The following is a 24,840-nucleotide window of genomic DNA, read 5'->3' as shown; positions in this document are numbered from 1 at the left end:
ACTTAACTTGTATTGAACCTGGAATATTCCTTTAATGTCACAGGGATAAATGAAAAGGCTGCTCTTACACTTTAGTTTAGAATACCACAAACACAAGCGGAGTGATTCAAACAGACGCATCAGAGTGCTGATGTTCTGAGACATCAATTCTCATGGAACATCTCTCGTCCAATCAGATTCGAGGACTGGAACTAACTATTGTTTTAAAATAAATATAATGTTACAACGGATATCAAAAATAAAGCATGTACATTACACATACATAGTCTGAATATGACTACATGCTGACTCATATCGGAATATTCTTGTTCATGTAAACATGCTCGCTCATTTAATAATAAATTCATTCAGTCACTCACTTCATATTTGCATCAGTAAAATAAAAAATACGTCAGCGCACACTGGCACAGCGGACCATAAGCACAAAAATATGTTGTCAGTTGATATACACATATTCATTTTCACGTCAGTTTCAGTCTTTATAAATCATTTCATAATTCATTAGAAATCGTTTGTACATTTTATAAATGAGGCCCCTTGTCTGTAGATTTGTGTGTTTGTGTGTGTTACAAATGTACAAACGATGCAAATGAGATTAATGTTCTTGAAAATGTAATGAAGTCGTATTGCTTGTCAGTTGAACATGAATTTGTCTATTTAACTGCATATGTAAGTTTTAGTAAATATGCACATTATGCAATAATATGTTGGTTTTTATAAATGTTTATAGTTGTAACCATAATATTATAGTAAATATAGTAACTAACCCTATTCTAAAACATCCAAAATTTTACAATAATCTCAAATTATTCAAATTTGTAACTTTATAAAAGCTGTTTTATTGTACATGGAGAGGGTCTCCTAATGGGGGCTGCCATTTTGAGATCACATGACCCATCAAATAATACTGTAAATAACCAATATTGAAAGACCTATTATCAGATAATCCACTTAGTAAATTAAAACTTAATAAATGAAAACTACTTTTTCTCTTTTATTTGGAACTTGATCGAAGTAAAAAAACACTCATCTTTGTATAAAATCAACCTTACCATAATGCTAAATTTGACAATATAACACATTCAAGTCTTATTTGTTGTTGACCAGTATTATTATTATAACTTTTCATAAAGTAAAAATAAACAATTCATTAGGTTCTTAAACTCTTCTTTGTAGAGAATGTATGAAAAAGCAAACATGGCTGGTTTGATTACTAATATCAAACATTCAAACAAATAAACAGTATTTTAGTAAGGGAGATCATGTGTAGTGTAAAACCCTTAAAGGGATAGTTCACCCAAAATGAAAATTCTCTCATTATTTACTCTCATGATATCTAATTAAATGTAAACCACTGAGAATGTGCATCCCTAGTTGTAAACAGTTGTTAAGGTTTACAACGGAAAAGCTATATACAAGAACGGTGACCCTATCATGCTGCAACTGAGACATGTGCTTAAACTTGCATCTTAGTGATTTGAAGCGATGTTACTTCTGACGAGAGCTGCAGCAAACAAAGGGAAATGCACACAAGATCTCCCTCAGTTTCTGAGATTCTCTCTTGCTTACACACACACACGCACACACGCACTACTTTGCAACTCCAGTTGGTTCTCCAGTAAGTAGCATCCTCCGTTGCTAGTTCTAAAGTGACGTTTTCAAACGAGCAACACAGGTTTGAGCTGTATCAAAGCAAGACACTGAATAATGGCGGAAGAAAGTAGTTCCACTCACGAGCGTTTTAGGGACAAAAACTAGAAAATTTCTTGAAATAAAACCCTGAAGGATGTCTTATGGTGTGATAACCATGGTATAAGCAGAATAATTGACGACGGACCGTTGAATTATTAAAAAATAATACAAACTCTGCTTCATGTCGTGGCCTCATTACCACCTCAATAATTCAGCGGTGCATCGTCAATTATTTCTTACTTAAAGGTGCAGTATGTAAGAATTTTCATGTAATATTCGCTTTTTTTTTGCCAATGTGTGAACGACTTGTAACGCAACTTAAAAAATGAGCCCTTACCGGACTTCCTAAGTTGCCTATTAAAGCCTGTAGACTAATTTTCATGCGAAGGGAGTGGGTCGGCTTTGCCGGGAAAATCCAAAGGATGTGATGTTTATGCACGCTCCCGAGAGCCTTGCCTCAGTGCTTCTCTTCCACTATTCAACAGCAACAACAAACTGCAACACTAGGTAACGTTATCTTAGAGATGGAATCCAGCAAACGCCCGGCTCCCAGCACAACAACGACTCCTACACAAACTCAGAGTAAGCCAAAAAAAAAAAAAATTATTTATCTACTGAATCTCGTCTGGTTAAGTGGGAATGTGGTCATGGTCGAGCGAAAACTAGAGTGAACATCGGCAGGGCATTTGATTCCTGGAGGGACATTCGTTCGGTTTTGAGGATCAAAACCGACCCTGAATTGGCGTTCTTCTTATTGGACAGGTAAGCTTACATAATGCAAAGCATATGATATATAGTGCCAGATCAATAAGGATTGATCTGTGTAATTTTAGCTAACTTGATCTTGCCTGCTAACGCTGATGAATTGCAAGCTACCTTGCTTCGTAACTTTAAAATAATTTCACTGATTTTCTCTTTATAATAAAAGTCAGGTATACAGGGTAAATTTAAGCAAATACGCTGGTTTCTTGATCGTAGTACAACATATGACATACAAAACATACAATAGTGCAACATAACAGTGCAGTGCAACAGTAAACTGTCTGGTATAGTTGGGTAGTATGTAGCTGTATGTGTGTATCAGTATGCTATGTTAGCTGATAAGTAGTTTTAGTTTAGTCTCAAAGTTTGTAGTAAAACAATCATAACTGTGTAATTTTAATTATGCTACCTCATCTGTCAGCATGATGCCGGTGAATCACGTTCAGTCTCTTTGTACGTTACGTCATTGTTTTGGCCGATGCTCGCTCGCTCGCTCGTGTCCCTATGGAGTGTGTGCACGAGCACAAGCAACAGGTAGCTGGCTGCAGTTCAATTAACGGCCACAGGTGTCACTAATAACAAGGTTTTCTGAATCCTACATACTGCACCTTTAAATTGGAGGTGCTGATACCTGCAGATACCCAAAACAGAAAATCTAAATTAATTTTTGTTTAATATGTGTCATCCACAGAGAACATTCACCCTTCTTTCAAAGTGACTGCTTTGATACCTGGGATCTCATTACTGACGCAGTGAACAGGTGAGACACTATACAGTATTGAGGACAAAATACTGAAATGTAAGAACATAAACAGCATACAGGACTAAAAACAGTCTAAATGATTCTTATTTTTAAATGTATCATCCACACGCTGTGAGACATAATAAATGCTAAACCATTGATCGGGTAAGACCATATCCAGTGTTAGAGAAAGAAGACTGAATTAATAACCTTGCTTCAGAGAAACTAGTGCACAACCATCTTGAAAATGATATCCTGCATCTTCTAGTGTTGTGGATGCATTCATGGATATCTGTGCTGTCGATGTCAAAGTGTAATTAGTTGGTGAAGTGGATTTACAGGGGAGATTTTAAAACAAGAGTGCTTCATTTCTAAATCCAAAAGATCCTATATTCACGCTCTGGACATACTGATATCTCTCTGTGCTCATTAAACTCCAAGAGACAACACAAAGTAATTACAAATCTCTCCATACTACATTTATTTGATAGTAGTTATGCAAAACTGCAACACTGCTTTAATGACAAATGTTAAATATGAAATATATGGTGTATTGCACTCCTGTATACATATGAATTAACAGTGCCTGCATTTAATCTGTGTTCGATTATTTATTATGAGTGTTTGTCAGCACTCTGGAACAGAAATCTCAATTCATAAGAATATTTCATAGAAATACGGTTATTTTTTTTTCTTCATCCTATTCACCTGTGTTGTCAGCCAGTAAGTCCCGGCGTCCCCTACAGAGGACATTGAAGAAATAAATGCCTTTCTTGTAAAAGAAAACCAAAAGTCTTAAGAGGAAATACTGTACATTTAATGTACTCATTTTCCTTCTCGCTATTTCTTTGGTATCGTTTGCAGAGAAGCAATTTTGATGTGTCACATGTTGATTTGACGATACTTTCATTCTTTCAGTCTTCCTGCAAATCTGCTGAAATGTATTTTACCATAGAAATGACTTCATGCTCTTGGTGCACACTCTTTGTCGTCCTGTCAGTCAGCACAAGTAGAAATGCACCAATAAAAAATGAGTTTTCAACAACGAGCTGAAAGAAGCCGATCCATTTCTTCGTGCAACACGTGAACTCATGACTCAAGAACAATTATTACACAAACAGTCACTGATCATTGACAAAGCAACACACCATATTAAAATCCAACAGGATCATGTGTGTAAATTCAGTTACTATTTTGTCTTGTGGAATATACAGTATGTGAGGATCTGTTATGTCAAAAAGCTTCTTCAGGGCAGTAATAAATCAAAATAAAATGCAATTTTCATGATCCCTCATTAAAAAAAAGAGACTTTTCTCAGTAGCTTCAGTACAAACTGGAAGTTGGAAGAGAAACACGGAAGAGCGGAGCGCTGAAAAGGGGCGAGGTTGAATAAGATCAATAATAATTAGGGCTGCTGATTTAACAGGTTAATCAAGCACAATTTATTACATGAAAAATAATGTGTAAGAATGAAATGCAAATTCTGAATGAAACTTTGAGTGTCTCAATTTTCTTAGTTCCTCTGTTCTTCTTAATTCCTCTGCAGTGTGGAGAGAGCTGATCGGATCAGATCTTGGACGTCCGATTGGACAGAAGCAGTGGATGATGTCCTACAGAGACTCAAAGACACTCACAAAACCATCATGAAGAACAAGTATGAGAGTTTATTTGAGGGAATCAAACTACAAGAGAATCAAACCCTCCTGAACAGGATTTACACACAGCTCTACATCATCGAGGGAGAGAGTGAAGGAGTGAATGAAGAACATGAGGTTTTACAGATGGAGAAAAGTTACAGGACACTCCAAGACACTCCAATCTACTGTAATGACATCTTTAAACCTTTAACTGAACCAGGATGTGAGAAGAAGAGAAGAGAAGACATCAAGACTGTTCTCACTAAAGGCATCGCTGGAATTGGAAAAACAGTGTCTGTGCAGAAGTTCATTGTGGACTGGGCCGAGGGAAAAGCCAATCAAGATGTAGATTTCATGTTTGTGCTTCCATTTCGAGAGCTGAACTTGATTAAAGATCACCAGTACAGTCTTCACAAACTTCTGCTGGACTTTCATCCTGAACTCTATAATCGGCTTGACTTTCATCCTGATTTTAAATATCTGCTTGAGTTTCAACCTCATCTTAATAATTTGCTTTACGTTCATCCTGAACTTCATGATCTGTTCTCAAAGATTTATAATGAGTGTAAAGTTGTGTTCATCTTTGATGGTCTGGATGAAAGCAGAATTCCACTGAAGTTTTCAAACATTGAGAAAGTTTCTGATGTGATTGAGACTTCATCAGTGGGTGTGTTGATGTCAAACCTCATCAAAGGAGATCTGCTTCCCTCTGCTCTCATCTGGATCACCTCCAGACCAGCAGCAGCCAATCAGATCCCCTCAGAATACATCAACCGTGTGACCGAAATCCAGGGATTCAATGACCCTCAGAAGGAGGAATATTTCAGGAAGAGAATCAATGATGAGCATCAAGCCAGCAGAATCATCTCACACATTAGAAGAGCAAGAAGCCTCCACATCATGTGCCACATACCAGTCTTCTGTTGGATCTCATCCACTGTGCTTCAAAACATCCTGAAACAAGAGGACAGTGCAGAAATCCCTCAAACTCTGACTGAAATGTACATCCACTTCCTGCTCATTCAGATCAAAATGAGGAATGAGAAGTATGAAGAGAGAGATCCAGAGAAAGTGATTGTGAAACTTGCTGAACTGGCTTTCAAACAGCTGATGAAGGGCAATGTCATGTTCTATGAGGAGGACCTGATTGAGAGCGGCATAGACGTCACTGATGCCTCCGTGTATTCTGGGATCTGCACTGAAATCTTTAAGCAGGAATCTGTGATTTATCAGAGGAAAGTCTACAGCTTCATTCATCTGAGCTTTCAGGAGTTTTTTGCAGCACTTTATGTGTTTTTCTGCTATTCACACAAGAACTGTGAGGTTCTGAAAATGTTTCTGAGAGGAGAGCACAGAACTCGATGTGAGGATGTTCCTCTGGATGTGTTTCTGAAGGGAGTAGTGAATGAAGCCCTGAAGAGTAAAACTGGACATCTGGATCTTTTCCTTCGATTCCTTCATGGCATCTCACTGGAGTCCAATCAGAGACTCTTACAGGATCTACTGAAACACACAGAGAACAATCCAGAGATCATGAAGAAAATAATCCAAAACCTCAAACGAGGTCAAAAACAAAACATCAATCCTGAAAGATGGATGAATCTCTCACACTGCTTGATTGAAATGAAAGATAATTCTGTTGTTAAAGAAATGCAGTCCTTTTTAAAATCTGAAACAGACATTAATCTTTCTCTTGCACAATGTTCAACTTTGGCCAACATGATCCTGATGTCGGAGGAGGTGCTGGATGAGTTAGACCTCAACAAATACAAAATAAATTCAAGAAATGGTCGACAGAGACTCGTACCAGCTGTGAGGAACTGCAGAAAAGCTCTGTGAGTGTTAACATCTAATATTTAATCACTATAATTACATTTGACAGAAGTTGTGATCTACGGTAGGTTCTTGGGTTTGTGGCTAACACAAAGTCATGGCAGCTGACATAAAGAAGAATTTTATTTTACTTTGGATAAAAGTGTCTGGTAAATGAATAAATGAAGTTTTAAAGGGGTCATGAAATGCTCTATTTTATAATTTTATTATCTTCCCTGAGGTCCACTGATAATGTTAGTAAAGTATTTGTATGTTAGTGAATTGTTTGATATTTTAATTGGATTTTTGTTAGTGAACTTGGACATACACAGTTTTCTTATCATGGGTCCCAGTGGCGCATGTTCAGTTACAGACTCGAGTCTAACTGTTTGAGTTCCCAGAACTCAGTTAGTAGGTTTTCAATTGCTAGATAATTTATTTTTGGATGAAATCTGAGCTTTCACTTACTATTTTAGATCAAAATCAGTTTTATAACTAGGGTTTCTAGTCTGGTTGTTGAGTGGACAGTTCAGTTTCAAGATGTGTTTTCCGGGTCCAATGCATAAATTGCCTGTCAGAATTAGCTTTCACTCGCGGTTTCGTGAAGATGGAAATCTGGCAACTGTATATGGCTGTTATAGTCTAATATTTAAAGCCACCTGACATTGAGCGTGCATGAATGGCTTTGGTTGTCAAGGAAATCACAGAGCCAGCGCGATGTAGGCAATCTCTTCACCACACTTCAGCAGCTGAGGTAAATTAGTTGACGCTCTTCAAAACATAAGGGCGGGACATATGCAAAAGCTTGAATCATATCATGACTAGTTCACAAGCAGTCTTTGAAGTTCATCCTGGATTAACTGCAGAAGTTCACATAGATGCATTGTCCTTTGTTAGTTGGCTGATGAAGGGATTTGTTGGCAATTAATTGATAGTCTATGTATTCCATTATAAGAGTGTAGTCCATCATTAGACCGAGGTGATGCAGGCAGAGATCAGTGAGGTGCATCACAGTTCAACCGGCCGGTAATTTCTGTGTGGTCTGTCCTAAGTCCAAGGTTCAGGCAATGGCATATGATGTACCCCATGTCTTATGGTTGGAGTTGGCATCAGTTCATCCTCTGAAGTCCATCGTAATAGGCTTAAGTGATGTCTGTTTGTCTGGTCGAGTAAGTAAAATTCTCTTTCACTTGCCTCTTCAAATATCCACTTGTCCCGCTTGGGGCTGACTGACTGGGAGTGAGAGATGCTTTGCCGATGCAACGGCACAAAACACAACGTTGGCAACTGTGGCAGGACAAATTGGACCACCACATTCTAGGTAATTAATGGGAAACACTGGTCTGTTTATGTCTAAAAATTATTCAAAATAGTCCAGATGGGTCCCCTTTGGTGTTCAGGAATAGTTGGCCACACTAGGCCTGTGTGTCCTACTCTCTCTCTCTGTGAACGAACGGAACGCAAGTGGGTGGGGACAATGCTGCAATGACATAAAGTAGGCATAGTTGTTTTTTCGCTGTAGAGGCGGTCATGATAAATGGGCCCCCTTGTGATGTTGGGTAGTCGCTTAATAAGAGAACGAGTCGTTTTTGCAGCTTGGTTTCAATAAATGCTTTTATTGATTTGGGGACTAAGTTTTGAGTTCTGAAATTTACAGCATGTATTTATAGTAGAAAGATTTCTTATATGTCAGAATATCAAGGAAAATTGGATCCCTCATGACATGACCCCTTTAAGTATTGTTTACAAAATGTGGAATTGTCATGACCATAAGTAAGTTGCTCATCTTTATTTGATTGCTGTACATGCTTCCTGTTTTTCAGTATGTCCGGCTGTAATCTGACGGTTCAGCACTGTGAAATTGTGTCATCTGCTCTACAATCATCAAACTCTCCTCTGAGAGAACTGGACCTGAGTAACAATGACCTGCAGGATTCAGGAGTGAAGCTGATCTCTGATGCACTGAAGAATACAAACTGTAAACTAGAGATACTGAGGTTTGTGTTTCAGATACTCTACAAGTGCGTGTCATTTTTCAATGTTAAAGAATACTTTCTCATATCCCAATTTAATGTGTAGTGTCAACTATAATTAAGCCATTGGTAGTTTGACTTCCTGAAGAGTGAAAACATTGTGAGTTTTTGACACTTTGAAAACACTGGTGTGTTTTTTGGAACACTCATACATTTTAACTTTTGGCTCAGTTTTTGGTGTGAGTTTAGGGTGGGACTAACAGTTTTTTGACCAATGGCAGAAGGGTGGCAAGGCAGTAGGAGTGTTTGGGAACAATCATTATTTTTGCAATTCTGTTTCATGCCGCTAGTGTTGCAACAATGCAAAAAAGTTAAATGCATATGTTTATGAAGATGTACGGCAGTCATCTATCTTTTTTGTTTGTTTTAGAAAACCAGTTGTTTCTCGTATTGATTATGTTCCAAAATGAAAACTGTATTTTTATCAGTAGAAAATGTTTATATAATTATTTTGTTTTTCATTATCCTGGTTAGATTGTCCACCTGTAATCTCACTGATCAGTGTTGTGAAAGTCTGGCGTCAGTTCTACAATCATCAAACTCTCCTCTGAGAGAACTGGACCTGAGTATCAATGACCTGCAGGATTCAGGAGTGAAGCTGATCTCTGATGCACTGAAGAATACAAACTGTAAACTAGAGATACTGAGGTTTGTGTTTCTTTAAATTTAAAATACTTTCTCATATCCCAGTTTAATGTGCAGTGTCAACTATAACTAAACCGTTGGTAGTTTGACTTCCTGAAGAGTCACACTGTGAATTTGTGACACTTTCAAAACACTGGTGTGTTTGTTGGAGCATTCTGACATTTTAACATCTGACTCAACCCATGTTGTGAGTTTGGGGCGTGGCTAACTGTTTGTCTGATCAATGGCAGAAGGATGGCATGGCAGTAGAAGTATTTGGGAAACCTGTGTGGGAACAATCATTCATTTTACAATTATGTTTTGTGCCGATTATGTTCACTTACTGTAGATAAAATCATAATCAAAACTGTATTTTGATCAGTAAATTTTTTTATAATAATTTTGGTTTTCCTGGTTAGATTGTCCACCTGTAATCTCACTGATCAGTGTTGTGAAAGTCTGGCATTGGTTCTACAATCATCAAACTCTCCTCTGAGAGAGCTGGACCTGAGTAACAATGACCTGCAGGATTCAGGAGTGAAGATGATCTCTGATGGACTGAAGAGTACAAACTGTCAACTTGAGATACTGAGGTATTTAAGGCGGTTTAACTGATTTGTATGAAATAACAGCCCCCAACTACACTACAATAACCCCAGAATGCAGTAGTTGTCATGCTAAATGTTTAAGGATGACTACAATCTAATAATAGCAAACTGACATGCAGAGAAAAAAAATCTGTTGTGGATGTTATTTACATCTTTAATTTTTGACAGAAATGAAAATGAGGCTGTTAGCGACAGACAGTCTCTTCAATGGGTTGTACAGTTTGAATTGTTGTTGTGAACATTAGATGTGATATAAGAGCTTTATACAGTGCATGCCATTGAACAGACTGTAAGTCTGTCCCTCAGAGCCTCGTTTTCATTCATGTCAAAAAATGTAATATGGCAACACTGTGAATACGGTTTATTTGTTGTGATTGATCAAAAATATTTTAATTATCCTTGATTAAAATTTGTGTGACTACAAATCAATTAAGACATCAGCAGAGTGTTTAAGCATCATAAGCGTTTCCTCCAGGGTTCTTACGGATCCTTAAAAAGTCTTAAAATGTCTTATTCATTTTTCCAAAATTGAAGGTCATAAAAAGTCTTAAATATCTTAAATGATACAACAAATGTCTTAATTTGTATTTAAAGAGGTCTTAAATTTGGGGGTGGAAAGACAGGAATCGTGATATGACCTAATGTGATTATCAAAGTTCAGAAGAATACGATCTAATTAAATAAATACATGTGCTGCGTCTTTCAGAGTGAAAACATGACACTGTATTTTATAAAGATGTGATACAATAGAAGTCAAGGGGTTCCAAGACTTTCAAGCTCCAAAATGGATATAAAAGCAGCATAAAAGGTAATCCATACGACTTAATCCATGTCTTCTGAAGAGATATGATCGATTTTCCTTTTTCACTGTACATCTTACCATTGCAGTCTCTAGGCATGATCATGATTGAATTGTTTTTTATTTTTTCACATTTTAGAATAATAGTAAAGTCATCACAATTATGGAATAATAGAAATGGAAATATGGAAATTATGTTGTGACTAAAAAAAATTCTAATTAAATCAAAACTATGTTATATTTTAGCATCTTCAAAGTGGCCACCCTTTGCCTAGATTTTGCAGAAATGTACTCTTGGCATTTTCTCAACCAACTTCTTGAGGTATCACCCTGGGATGCTTTTTAAACAGTATTGAAGGAGTTCCCATCTATATGCTGGGCACTTAGTGGGTGCTTTTCTTAATTATTCGGTTCAAGTCATCCATTAAAAAAAAAAAAAATGTTAAATACAATTTTAGTTTTGTCATTAAATAAATTAAAATGTTGGCACAATTATATTTTTGTCTACAAAACTAATTTCAAACATTTAAGCATATGCCTTCAGATCAAAAGGTTTTTGAGATCATGAAAAAACTTTTCAGGCAAGTGACCCCAAACTTTTGAACTGTAGTGTGTGTGTGCTTGATGCATGCACATAGAGCTAGAAAGTGTAATCGAGCTTTAAGTGTAATGATGCCTTTATTTCCTTATTGGAGATATAAAGTGTTGGACCCCATTGACTTGCATTGAATTGAAATATTCACATCTACATCAAAATATCTTTGTGTTCCACAGAAGAAATAAAGTCATACAAGTTTGAGATGATGTAAGCATGAGTAAATGATGAGAGGATTATATTTTTTGGGTGAACTATTCCTTTAAGACAGCGTCACACTAGTGACTCGATTTTTATTGATATCGATTTGATCAGTCATTTGTTACAGCATTAGCTTGATCATACATGTAAAAAGAAAACAAACATTGTTCCATGATGATCTCAATAAGGTCAGTGTTTAAAAGAAAGCTTCACGGGGTCTGTTTGTGGATTTAAGTCTTGAAATGTGACTCGAGTCCATGTTGCTAATTTAAGTCTCCATATATGTGTCTTGACTGTTGATGTGTGTGTGTGTGTTTGTAGATTATCTGGCTGTATGGTGACAGAAGTCGGCTGTTGTTATGTTGCTTCAGCTCTGATTTCAAACCCTTCACACCTGAAAGAGCTGGATCTGAGCTACAATCACCCAGGAGAATCAGGAGTCAAACTGCTCACTGAGAGACTCAGTGATCCACAATGCACACTGGAAAAACTCAAGTATGTTGAGCCCTACAAATCATCCTGTGTGTGTTTGTGTGTGTATGTTTGTGTGTGTGAGTGTGTGTGTGTTTCAGAGGGTGTGTAATTTATTTGGAATTATACCAGGGGTCTGTTGAACGTTTGATTCTGACTGGTTGACAGACATTCTAAAGTGTGCAATGATTTTTCAGTAAACACATGGTTATGAAGTAGTTCCAGGTCTTGACCGCATTATGGTTTAAATGACTTAAATTAAATGACACCAGATTATTTTAGTAAACACTGCAAAATAACCAAATAAAATAAATTCAATGGCTGAATACTGTAGATCAGATGATATGGATAACAAACAATTTTTATATTACCTAAATTAATTTTAATGTCTGTGGAAAGCATCCTCGCTCTCACGTATATTCTTACACACATACATACGCACACATAGACACTACTGATGAACTTGCAGAACCTTCATGTCAACGCACCCCCGTGACTCAATTAAGCAGTTCAGCAATTTAAAAGCTCTATGGCAACAGTACCACCCTGCTACTGAGAAGTGTAGACTTTGACTTGGTGATTTGAAGTGACATTACTGCAGATGAGAACCGCAGCAAACATTTACATGTCATTTGTGCATTTGGCTGACACTTTTATCCAAAGACTGGTAATCACACACACCCAAGCGCGCTCTCTCTGTCTCTCTCTCTCTCTCTCTCTATCTCTCTGTCTCTCTCTTTCACTTAAGTACACAATACCTTGTTACTTCAATAAGAAGTTGAAATTTAATAAATACTTAAAAGCAGCGCATGGGTCTGTTACTAGTAGATGGATCTGTGGCACAAGTAGTTCAACGCTCAAGTGTTTAAGGGACAAAAACCAGAACATTTCTTGAGGTAAAAATAGGAATGCACCAATACCATTTTTCTCTTTTGGTTCTGACACCTGAACTGTTGGTATCGGCCAGTACAGATCCGATACATGTTGTTTTTATTGTAATAATATCAAACTCACCAGATCTCATTCATGAAACACGAGCAGAACAAACTTTTGAGTAAATCATTCGTAAAACAGTTCTGACATAAGTTTTCAAAGAATTTTTCGTATTTTCAAAATGTTAATTGGTATGAACAAAATATACACCTGCTCCCGACCACAGTTATATGGTGCATAAGACATCCGAATGTTTGTGTTCTTTCAGGCAAACTGTCATGACTACATTTTGATATTTGTGAAATTAAATATAAATATAACTACTAATTGAGTAAAATTTACCTTAAAAATAACATAAAGGTAGTTTTTTGTTTTCATTTAAAAACGTTTCTTTGATGCTTACATTTACTTCTTTAAAGTATAGTTTATTTCCCAGCTTCCCAACTGCTTCATACATTTCATATTGTTTTTCCAGCATAATTGCTTGACATGGGGCGAAAAAGTCGTGGTAAGATGTTGTTGTTGATTTTCTCTGAAAAATGAATGCCCTCTAACTAGGGCTGCTCGATTATGGCAAAAATCATAATCACGATTATTTTGGTCAATATTGAGATCACGATTATTTAACAACTTTTAAAAAATACTTGCCTTTTTAACAGTGGATTTCCTTGAACTTGAAATGTAAACTGCACTTAGGTTATGTATGATAGTCAAATAAAGGAAAGCCTCCATCACCATCATTTACAGCAGGGATGCTCATAGTTCTATGGAATGAGATCTACTTTTTCATCATGTTATTGCAGCAAGATCTACCATGTACAATAAAAACTATACATTATCACAATACCAAAATTTCAGTAATCTTTAGTAAAATTTGATGATTCTCAATACCAGCTTTAATACCGCAACTAATAATAACATTAACTAATATGTTAATTATGGATGAATGGTTTCAAGTTCTTAAGTAATTATTTAATAAAATAATAGAACAAAAATTACAAATTAAGGGGTCTGATTTGGGGACCCCAATGGGACCGCCTCCGCCGGGTATCCCCCCGCGGACCTCCCATTCCCCAGCACGCTCGTCTGCCCCAATTGGGCTTCCGGATGAGTCCGCCGGCTCGTCTCATGGCGAGTTCGACCTCTTATTCGAAGCCAGCGAAAGTGATGAGCTCTCGAGCGCAGCATCGGAGAGCGGGCTCGTCCAGTCGGAAGCCTCAGCTGGGCTCCTCCCCTCGGGGTCGATTGCCCAGTCACAGGCTGACGCGGAGATGACGACATGCTTTCCCGGGCAGCCGTGAGCGTCGGCTAGAGTGGAACTCACTGCTCTTCCCTGAACCTTTGCGGCTCGGTGATTGGTTCCTGGGCTCGCGGCGCCACTCAAAGCCACGCCCTGCCCCCGTTCCTTTCTTCCCGGAAGTGCATGAAGAGCTGACAAGGACGCGGGAGGCACTTTTTACTGCCCGGTCCCGATCTTTTCAGCTTCCCGCCCTCACTACCCTCGATGGTGGGGCGGCCAAGGGCTATTCGGCAGTCCCCCGGTGGATAAAGGCGCTCGCGGTGCACCTATGCCCGCAGAGCGCCGCCACCTGGCGCGGGTGCCCAAAGCCCCCGTCCAAGGCCTGTAGGTTTACATCGTCTCTGACGGCCAAAGCCTACGGTGCCGCTGGACAAGCCACCTCCGCCCTGCATGCCATGGCTCTCCTGCAAGTCCGCCAAGGCGCTAAAGGAACTGCACGATGGTAGTTCCGCCCTGGGATTGATGCAGGAACTGCGCTCGGTGACCGACCTCGCTCTCCGAGCGACGGAGGTCACGGCGCAGTCTCTCGGGCGGACGATGGCCACACTAGTGGTCTAGGAGCGCCACCTTTGGCTCAACCTGGTCGAGAAGGCCGACAAGACACAATTCCTTGCTGCCCCCATTTCCCAGGCGGGCCTATTTGGCGACACCGTCGAGGACTTTGCCCTGCAGTTTTCGATGGTAGAGCAGTAGAGGGATGCTAGCCGGCATATCCTGCCCCGGCGCGGCTCAAGATTCCACACCCCGTCTACTCATCGCCAAGGGCGTCCCCCTGCGGTGACTGCACCGGCTCCGCCGCAGCCTGCCCCTTCGGCCCGGCCCTGGCGTGGAGCCCACTGCAGGAAGCAGATGCCACCCGTCTCGCGGCCGCCCAGAACCCGTGAAAGGCTTCAAAGCGCCCTTGAGACGGGTGACCCAGGGACAACGAAACCCGCTGATCTGGAGCTGGTAAGCAGATCTCCATCTTTTTGTTACCTTTTGCATTTAATTGCACTGCATGCCCAAGTGGCTGCAGTACTCAAGAGCTCAGCAAGAGCGGTTTCCTTGTTCTCTGGGTCACGTATCCGGTGTGCACGGCCGTCATCAGGACCACTGTCCACCACTCTATTTGGCAGGTTTGGCGCTCCAGCGGTGGTCTCCCGCCCCTGAGCTCCCAGCTGTGGCACAGATCTGCCCCCGATGTGACAGTCTCCACGGGTCACGAGGACAGGCCTCTTCCTCCCCCGTCCCAGGCTGTTCCGGGGGTGGTCACAAGGAGCCAGGTAAGTGCTTCGATGTCGTTAGACTCAGCACGGCCACGACGTGGTGTGGCACCTCGAGCTCTGCCCTGCTGCGAGGCCCCACCTGCCGGTACGTCCGATAACGTTGTCCCTTTGGTCCCCCTTGCGCAGAACTTGGACGCATGGCTTGCGCTTTCCAATCCGTCGTGAGGGCTGGTCCGGACCGTCCAACTCGGCTGCGCGATTCACTTCGCCGGGCATCCGCCCAGGTTCAGCGGTGTCCACTTCACCTTGGTGAAAGACGAAAACGCTGCTACCTTGCGCGGAGATCGCTACCCTCCTACGGAAGGGCGCGATAGAACCTGTCCCTCCAGCCGAGATGAAGAAGGGGTTTTTCAGCCCCTACTTCATCGTACCGAAAAAAGGTGGTGGGTTGAGGCCAATCTTGGACCTGTGAGTTCTGAACTAGGCTTTACACAGACTCCCATTCAAGATGCTGACGCAAAAACACATTCTGGCGAGCGCCCGGCATCAAGATTGGTTCGGCGGTAGACCTGAAGGATGCGTACTTCCACGTCTCGATCCTTCCTCGACACAGACCCTTCCTGCAGTTTGCGTCCAAGAATCAGGTGTATCAGTACAAAGTCCCCGTCTCCTTGCGTCTTTATGAAGGTCGCAGAGGCTGCCCTTGCCCCATTAAGGGAAGTGGGCATTCGCGTTCTCAACTATCTCGACGACTGGCTAATCCTAGCTCATTCTCGAGACATGTTGTGCCCACACAGGGACCTGGTGCTCTCACACCTCAGCCGACTAGGGCTTCGGGTCAACTAGGAAAAGAGCAAGCTCCTCTCTGTTCAGAGCATCTCTTTTCTCGGTTTGGAGTTGGACTCAGTCTCCTTGACGGTGCGCCTTACGAACGAGCGTGCCCAGTCGGTGCTGGCCTGTTTGAAGGCGTTCAAACAGAAAACAGCGGTTCCACTGAAACTTTTTCAGAGGCTCCTGGGGCATATGGCATCCTTGGCGGTGGCCACCCCGCTCGGGTTGATGCATATGAGGCTGCTTCAGCACTGGCTCCAGACTCAAGTCCCGAGATGGGCATGGTGCCACGGGACATGTCGCGTGGTCATCACGCCGGTCTTTCACCGTCTTTTCAGCCCTTGGACCGACCTCTCATTTCTACGGGCAGGCGTTCCTCTAGAACTGGTCCCCAGGCGTGTCATGGTCACGACAGATGCCTCCAAAACGGGCTGGGGTGCTGTTTGCAATGGGCACACAGCTGCCGGCCTCTTGACGGGTCCGCGATTGCATTGGCACATCAACTGCCTCGAGTTGTTGGCAATTCTGCTCGCCCTGACGAGATTTTGGCCGTTGATCCAGGGCAAGCACGTGTTAGTTCAGACAGATAACACGACAACAGTAGCATATGTCAACCGCCAAGGCAGTTTGCGCTCTCGTTGTATGTCACAACTCATCCGCAGTCTCCTCCTGGAGTCAGCAGCACTTCAAGTCACTTCAAGCCACTCACATCCCGGGCAATCTCAACACTACAGCGGATGCGCTGTCACGACAGGTTACCCTCAGGGGAGAGTGGAGACTCCACCCTCAGGTGGTCCAGCTGATTTGGAGTCGATTCGACAGGCACAGGTGCACCTGTTCGCCTCCCAAGAATCCTCCCCACTGCCCGCACTGGTACGCCCTGACCGAGGTCCCCCTCGGCATAGACGCGCTGGCACACAGCTGGCCCCCTGGCATGCGCAAATATGCGTTTCCCCCAGTGAGCCTGCTTGCACAGACCCTGTGCAAGGTCAGGGAGGAAGCGGAGCAGGTCGTCCTGGTAGCACCCTTCTGGCCCGCCCAGATGTGGTGCTCGGACCTCACGCTTCTCGTGACAGCTCCCCCCTGGCGAATTCCCCTGAGGAAGGACCTTCTTTCTCAGGGACGGGGCACCATCTGGCACCCACGCCCAGACCTCTGGAATCTCCATGTCTGGTCTCTGGACGGGACGGGGAAGACCACCTGTGGTGGTAGACACAATCACTCAGGCTAGGGCCCCCTCTACGAGGCGCCTGTATGCCTTGAAGTGGCGTCTGTTCGCTATGTGGTGTTCTTCCTGTCGGGAAGACCCCCAGAGATGTGCAGTCAGATCAGTGCTTTCCTTCCTGCAGGAGAGGTTGGAAGGGAGGCTGTCCCCTTGAACCTTGAAGGTGTACATTGCTGCCATAGCAGCACACCACGACGCAGTCGACGGTAAGTCCTTAGGGAAGCATGACCTGATCATCAGGTTCCTAAGAGGCGCCAGGAGGCTGAATCCCTCCAGTCTGTGCCTCGTTCCCTCATCGGACCTCTGTAGTTCTTCAGGGTCTACAGAGAGCCCCCTTTGAGCCTTTGCAGTCAGCCGAGCTTTAGGCACTCTCCTTGAAGACTGCCCTCCTGACAGTGCTCACTTCCATGAAGAGGGTAGGTGACCTGCAAGCGTTCTCTGTCAGCGAAACGTGCCTGGAGTTCAGTCCAGGTTACTCTCACATGATCCTGAGACCCTGACCGGGCTATGTGCCCAAGGTTCCCACCACCCCTTTAGGGACCAGGTGGTGAACCTGCAAACCTGTTTGAATGAAACAAATACGTGTTTCAGTCACTGCCATGATCCATGTGTAAGGAAGGACAAAGATGCGATGAACGCATGCATCAACCTGTTTTTAATAAATGTATGTTTTAATCCTTATTTTGTGTCACTTTTTCACTGAAAAGTACTGTATATCAATAAATGTTGAAATGCAAATCCATAAGAGCTGCTAAAGGTAATGAGTTATAATGTTTGAAATAGATTAAATATATGGAGTGTGGTTAATAATTCAGTATTTTAGCGCAGTTATTTATTTATTTATTTAGTTTGATAATACAACTGCTTCATCAGAGAGTTTTTAAAGCATGTTCAGAGTAAGATAACAGCTAATGTATTTATAAATAAATACATCTGGGACATGTATCCAAAGAAAAGTCATTTGCAATCTTGTATGGTGGAATTTATCATTGAATCTCAACTGGTATGAAATATCATCAATGAATGAAACGTGTTAATGAGATGGCCAGACTGCTGCAGGTTATACATGTTTGATTTATTATTCTGGAGCTGAGTTTAGCTACATTTGGAAATGAAAAAATATATTTAGAGGCAAATTTAAGCAAATTATAAAATTGAGACATCATGTTAGCACCAGAAATATGATTTATTCATTTAATCAACTGACTGCCCTAAAAAAAAAAAGAAATAATCTGCCTTCCCATGGATAAATCTCTGCACGTAGGCACGCTGAACGCTGTAACCAGAAACGCCTGAGCCGCACTACTTAGAACGCGGAAGCAGTTGTGCAAGTAGCCCATTATGGAGAAGAAAACAATGCAGCATTAGTTTGAAGCGTCGACCAGAAACCACAAATAATATCAGATTGTCTCGTCAAGTTAAGCTTTGCTGACCACAACATTAAACTAGATTGAAAATAAATGAAACAATACTACAAGAGAATAAAGGAGCAAAACATCATTTACGTTTATCGTGTAATTAGTAGATAGATTGTGTTCATTTTGTTGCCATAGACCTTTTTAATTGCTGAACTGCTTAATTGAGTCACTGGGGTGCGTTGACATGAAGGCTCTGTAAGTTCATCAATAGTGTCTATGTGTGCGTATGTATGTGTGTAAGTGTGTAAGAATATACGTGAGAGCGAGAGTGCTTTCCACAGATATTAAAATTAATTTAGGATAATATAAAAAGTCCTTTGCGTGTTTTTCTTACTTTTTTGCAATACTTGTCTTGTCCACAAGAAGTTTTGCACAACAAAACAGGATGACAAAAAACTGACACAAAATCTTTCACAGAGTCATCCATTGTTTTTGTTTTGAAGCGAGTGTCGCATTAAGTTCAGGCGTCGCCTTTACAACAGTGTCACATACTTGCGTCACCGCTTATTTAAATAAAGTTCCTGCTTTCTGTGTCCCTGGTGGAAAAACAATGTTGGAATACTGCTGGAACAGGTTTAGTTCTACAAGGAACTGATTTTAGTTCAGGTACAAGTTCAACAATTGTGTGGAAAACACCTACTGTCCTATAGCTTACAAATCTTTATTTGTTTACAGCGTTTCGGTCAAATACTCTCTTCAGTCATTCTGTTCATTTCTCTGAAGATTCTTCCAGTTGTAAGGGATGTACATCACTGTTACCATCATGATTTACTCGAGTAGTTTCAGTGATGCTGATGATGCGCCTGTTATTGTCTTACTGTAACAGATTTTAGATTTTTATTTTAAGAAAAGGAGGGACGTGTCTAAATAATTTTTTGTGTTTATCAGCATTATGCCACAAATGAGTTTAACTTGTATTCAACCCGGAATATTCCTTTAATGGTGCTTTTATGGTTCTTTTCTGTCATTTTTTTACTCGACGTTAGCAACCATGACAAACATGTGGTATTGGATTTGGATCAGGTTCATCGGACTGATACCTGATCCAGGTAAAAATGTCAATATTGGAGCTGATACCGTTCCAGGTATCTGATTGGTGCATCTCTAGATAAAACCCTGAAAGATGTCTTAAGGTGTTGTAACCGTTGTATAATCAGATTAATTGACTCCGTCCCATTGAATTATTGAAAATTAATCACTCTCGAGAAGTAACGGCCACTCACTAATTTAACGGTCCATCATCAATTATTCCTCACAGAAAATAAATGTTTCATCGATGTGACATCATGCTTGTGTTTTGTGTGTTTGTGTTTTATAGTGTGAATCTTGGAGAAAAGATCAGAATTACACCTGGACCACAAAAATGTATGTACACACACACACTTACACACATTCACACACACACACACACACTCGCACACTTACACACACATGCTTACATACTCACACATACACTTACACACTCACACACACACACACACTTACACTCACATTCACACACACACACTGACACATACACTCACACACACACACACACGCTTACACACACTTTCAATCTCACACTCACACACACTTACACACACACACACACACACACACACACACACTCACATTCACACACACTCACACACACACTGACACATACACACGCTTACATTCTCACACATACATACACTTACACTCTCACATACACACTCACACACACACACTTACACTCACATACACACTCACTTTAATTTTTTTTTTTTTTATTTTCTTTATTCATCACACATTATACATTTGCACATATACAGTGAAATTTTCTTTTTCACATATCCCAGCTAGGCTGGGGTCAGAGTGCACACACTTACACTCACTTACATACACATACACACACTCACACACACACTGACACATACACACACACACATTCACACTCACACAATGACACATACACCAGGGATGCCAAGTGCTACGATTTTGCCGTAGCAGCTACTATTTTGGAGGGTAAAATACGGTGTTATGACGAAGGGTTTGATACTCTGGAAAACAAATAAAAATAAAATTAAAATATTTATATATATATAAAAATATATACGTATAGCCTATAAATATACATACAACCATTGTTTCAACAGGCAACCATGTGTGTGTTTTCCTGTCTATTTATATATACATATTATTCTTAATAATATATTTTACTGGCATTTTACCTAACGTACTAGTAGCGGTGAGCCGGGTTGCTTAGCAACCGGTGTAGGGGGTCCTAGAGGAACTGCCGCACAAATGTTCCCTTATACAGTCGTTCAGGTTTCATCACCAGCCAGATATAAAAAAAAATTCCATCTAAAAGAAGTCGACTATCCTGCCAAAAATTTAGATAGGAATACACTACAGAATGGCCTTTTATTAAAACAAGTCAAATCTCTGACACGCATGCCTACTGTGAATATTGCCAGACAGACTTCTCAGTGAAACACGGTGGACGTCACTATTGCATCATTCATGTAGGTACAAAAAAACATCAACAAGTTGCAGTATCTATTGGAAATCATAAATCTATGCATGAATATGTAGTGAGTACAGGCGAAGATAATGCAGTGATAAAGGCAGAGACACTTTTTGCAAACTTTATTGTTGAGCACAGTCTTCCAGTTGCTGTTTCAAATTGTACCAATGTTTGTGTATACCAGTGCAATAGATTAATGTCTGTTGTATGGAAGAGTATTTGAAATGCATTTGGTATACTCCATTGCATTTCAAATACTTTTCCATACAACAGACATTTAATTAAATTGAAATCCAAAGTACTTGTAGTTCAGAATACAAATATCAAGTGAAATGCAAATAATTCAAAATAAATACAAATTGTTAAATCGTTCTTGAGATGTTATTTTGTTAGTTATTTATGATAAAGTTTGGAGGTTGAATATTTCAGTCCAGAACTGATTCTTCCTTAGGTGAGCACGTAGCAGCACCTGATCATGAAAAAAAAAATATCGCCTCGCTGCGCTCACCAGGTAACCTTTTTACTGGTCAGGTGCTACTATTTTTTACGGCAAGTGCTACTATTTTCCACTTTCAGAACTTGGCATCTCTGATACACATACACACACCCACTCTCACACACACATACATATATATATACACACACACACACACACACACACATACATACACACGCTCACACTTACACACACTCACACTTACACACACACACACACACATGTCGGTGCAGCTATCATTATGAGGACTCTCCATAGACATAATTATTTTTATACTGTACAAACTATAGATTCTATCCCCTAACCCTAACCCTACCCCTAAACCTAACCCTCACACACACACACACACACATGTCGGTGCAGCTATCATTATGAGGACTCTCCATAGACATAATGATTTTTATACTGTATAAACTATAGATTCTATCCCCTAACCCTAACCCTACCCCTAAACCTAACCCTCACAAAAAACTTTCTGCATTTTTACATTTTCAATAAAACATCATTTAGTATGTTTTTTAAGTGATTTGAATTATGGGGACACTAGAAATGTCCTCATAAACCACATTTATAGCATAATACACTTGTAATTACCAGTTTATAACCTAAAAAAGTCCTCATAAACCACTTAAACCCGCCCAGAGACACACACACACACACTCACACTCACTCATACACACACACACACACACACACACACACACGCTTGCACGCACACACACACACACACACACACTTACACACATTTAAATGTTGTCTCCTCTAATGTCTGTTCTTGTGTTCAGATTTCTGTGATCTCACACTGGATCCAAATACAGCACACCCTAATCTCTCTCTGTCTGAGGAGAACAGAAAGGTGACACGTGTGAAAGAGTGTCAGTCATATCCTGATCATTCAGAGAGATTTGATGAGCGTCCTCAGGTTCTGTGTGGAGAGAGTCTGACTGGACGCTGTTACTTGGAGGCTGAATGGAACGGGAGAGCTGATATTTCAGTGACATATAAAGGAATCAAGAGGAAAGGACAGAGTGATGACTGTCTGTTTGGATATAATAAAAACTCCTGGAGTCTGCACTGCACTGATGACAGATTGACTGTCAGACACAATAAAAGCAGAACTGACATACGAGTCCCTTCAGTCCGCTCTAAGAGAATAGGAGTGTATCTGGACTGGTCGTCCGGCACTCTGTCCTTCTACAGCGTCTCTAACACACACACACTCACACACTTACACACATTCAACACCACATTCACTGAACCGCTCTATGCTGGATTTAAAGTTTATAATGATTCCTCAGTGTCTCTGTGTCACATTAAAGAGCCGTCTGTGTGAGAAACAACAGAGATCACACACACACACACACACACACTCACAAACACACACACATCTGACTTATAGAAATATGATCATGTTAACTCACTCAAACTCTATTTAATCACATCTGTAACATAGTTCCTCGTGTATTTAGTTTGTCGTGTGTCTGAATGATTTGTATCACACATCTTAATATCATAAACAGGGGCAGTGGTAGCTCAGCGGTTAAGGCTCTGGGTTACTGATCAGAAGGTTGGGGGTTCAAGCCCCAGCACTGCCAAGATGCCACTGTTGGGCCCTTGAGCAAGGCCCTTGACCCTATCTGCTCCAGGGGCGCTGTATCATGGCTGACCCTGCACTCTGACCCCAGCCTAGCTGGGATATGTGAAAAAGAAGAATTTCACTGTATATGTGCAAATGTATAATGTGTGATAAATAAAAAGAAAATTAAATTAAAAAAAATTAAACATTATTCAGATGGATTTATTTCCTATTAACAGGATGTCTATCATATCTTGGACTGAATAAGACAGTTGGGAATTCTGTAGTTCTTACTAAGACAGAAGTGTTTAATATCAGGATGTGGATATTACAGAAGGTCATGTGACCATATAGTGACCGCAGTGTGCCAATTCAACGTCTCGTGTTCACTGCACCCTTCACATTCAGTATAGATATCTGTTGAAGTTCACTTGACAAAATTCATTCATTTGGAAAGCCCTACAACATCAAAAAACACAGAAAACACTTGAGTCACAGTTTTCAGGTGTAATGACTTTCTCGATACTCGTGTAAATAAGAACGAATTACTAAACTTTCATATACGTAAATATACAGTATGTCCAAGTGCAGTGACGTCTGTACACCATGAGCACTTTGACCTGAGAAACATTTTCCCTGCAAATATTTCAGCAATCTTGACATTGTGTTTACATTTATGCATTTGGCAGACGCTTTTATCCAAAGCAACTTACTGTGCCCTGATTACAGGGATAATCCCTAACAATCTAACAATCTAAAAATCTAACACTTCAAGTCCACCGTTTTAAGTTTATGAGGTTTGTTTTTCCATATGAAGTCCAGAAAAATTTTGACTACAATCATTAACGAAAAGAGAAAGTGTAGGATATACGAAACGAGATAGTCCTTCGGCTTTAGATAAAAGGATCATACAGGGAAATGTCTCTTTGGAGCCAAAGGTTAAAATGCTTTGGGTTTTTTTTTTTTTTTTTTTTTTTTGGTTTTTTGGACCCTGCCAGAAAAATTAAGCTGTTGTCTAGCTGTTATATTTTTTGTTAAATAAATACCCAAATACTTTACAGTGTCTTTCACTGAAATACCTCCAATTAAAGAATCGTCACTAATGCAGTGGCATTATCTCACACTTGGACATATTCAGTTTCAGCCCCGAAGCACATGAAAACTGCTCAATTAAATGAATTGCTTTGGACAGCTGACTCTTATCTTTTAAGAAAAAAGTGGTGTCATCAGCCAACTGGGAGATTTTAATTTCCCTTTCAAAAATAGGAATGCCTTCCAAGTTATGTTCGTGATTAATACCTAATGATAATAGCTCAGTCACTAAAATAAATAAAAAGGACGAGATCGGGCAACCCTGTCTGACACCTCGGTTAATAAAAAATCTCTGAGAAG

General features: G+C 40.5%; 3 protein-coding genes across 5 annotated transcripts in view; all 3 read left to right on the top strand.

The window, feature by feature from the left end:
• Positions 1-24,840, top strand: part of LOC127429918 (NACHT, LRR and PYD domains-containing protein 3-like) — a 77,067-nt gene that overhangs the window by 11,854 nt on the left and 40,373 nt on the right.
• LOC127429934 (NACHT, LRR and PYD domains-containing protein 12-like) lies at positions 7,831-23,936 on the top strand. The gene is made up of 7 exons (XM_051679309.1): positions 7,831-7,966; positions 8,469-8,642; positions 9,153-9,326; positions 9,722-9,895; positions 11,827-12,000; positions 20,207-20,253; positions 22,658-23,936. The coding sequence occupies exons 2-7, from the start codon at positions 8,470-8,472 to the stop codon at positions 23,203-23,205; spliced, it is 1,290 nt and encodes a 429-aa protein (XP_051535269.1). The 5' UTR covers positions 7,831-7,966; position 8,469; the 3' UTR covers positions 23,206-23,936.
• The window catches only part of LOC127429940 (uncharacterized), a 97,806-nt gene continuing 84,972 nt past the window's right edge, over positions 12,007-24,840 (top strand). For 2 of the 3 annotated variants that reach the window (XM_051679323.1, XM_051679321.1), the window contains exon 1: positions 12,007-19,002. In XM_051679323.1, coding sequence (XP_051535283.1) covers positions 16,438-17,457 — 1,020 coding nt within the window. In that variant the 5' untranslated portion in view covers positions 12,007-16,437 and the 3' untranslated portion in view covers positions 17,458-19,002. Of the gene's footprint in view, positions 20,022-24,840 lie in introns of all 3 variants that reach the window. The other variant, XM_051679322.1, reaches the window with a different exon arrangement.

This window comes from Myxocyprinus asiaticus, chromosome 39, assembly GCF_019703515.2.
Source record: "Myxocyprinus asiaticus isolate MX2 ecotype Aquarium Trade chromosome 39, UBuf_Myxa_2, whole genome shotgun sequence".
NCBI classification, from domain to species: domain Eukaryota; kingdom Metazoa; phylum Chordata; class Actinopteri; order Cypriniformes; family Catostomidae; genus Myxocyprinus; species Myxocyprinus asiaticus.
Note: the sequence above shows the minus strand (reverse complement) of the source record. Positions and strands in the feature narration are given on the sequence as shown.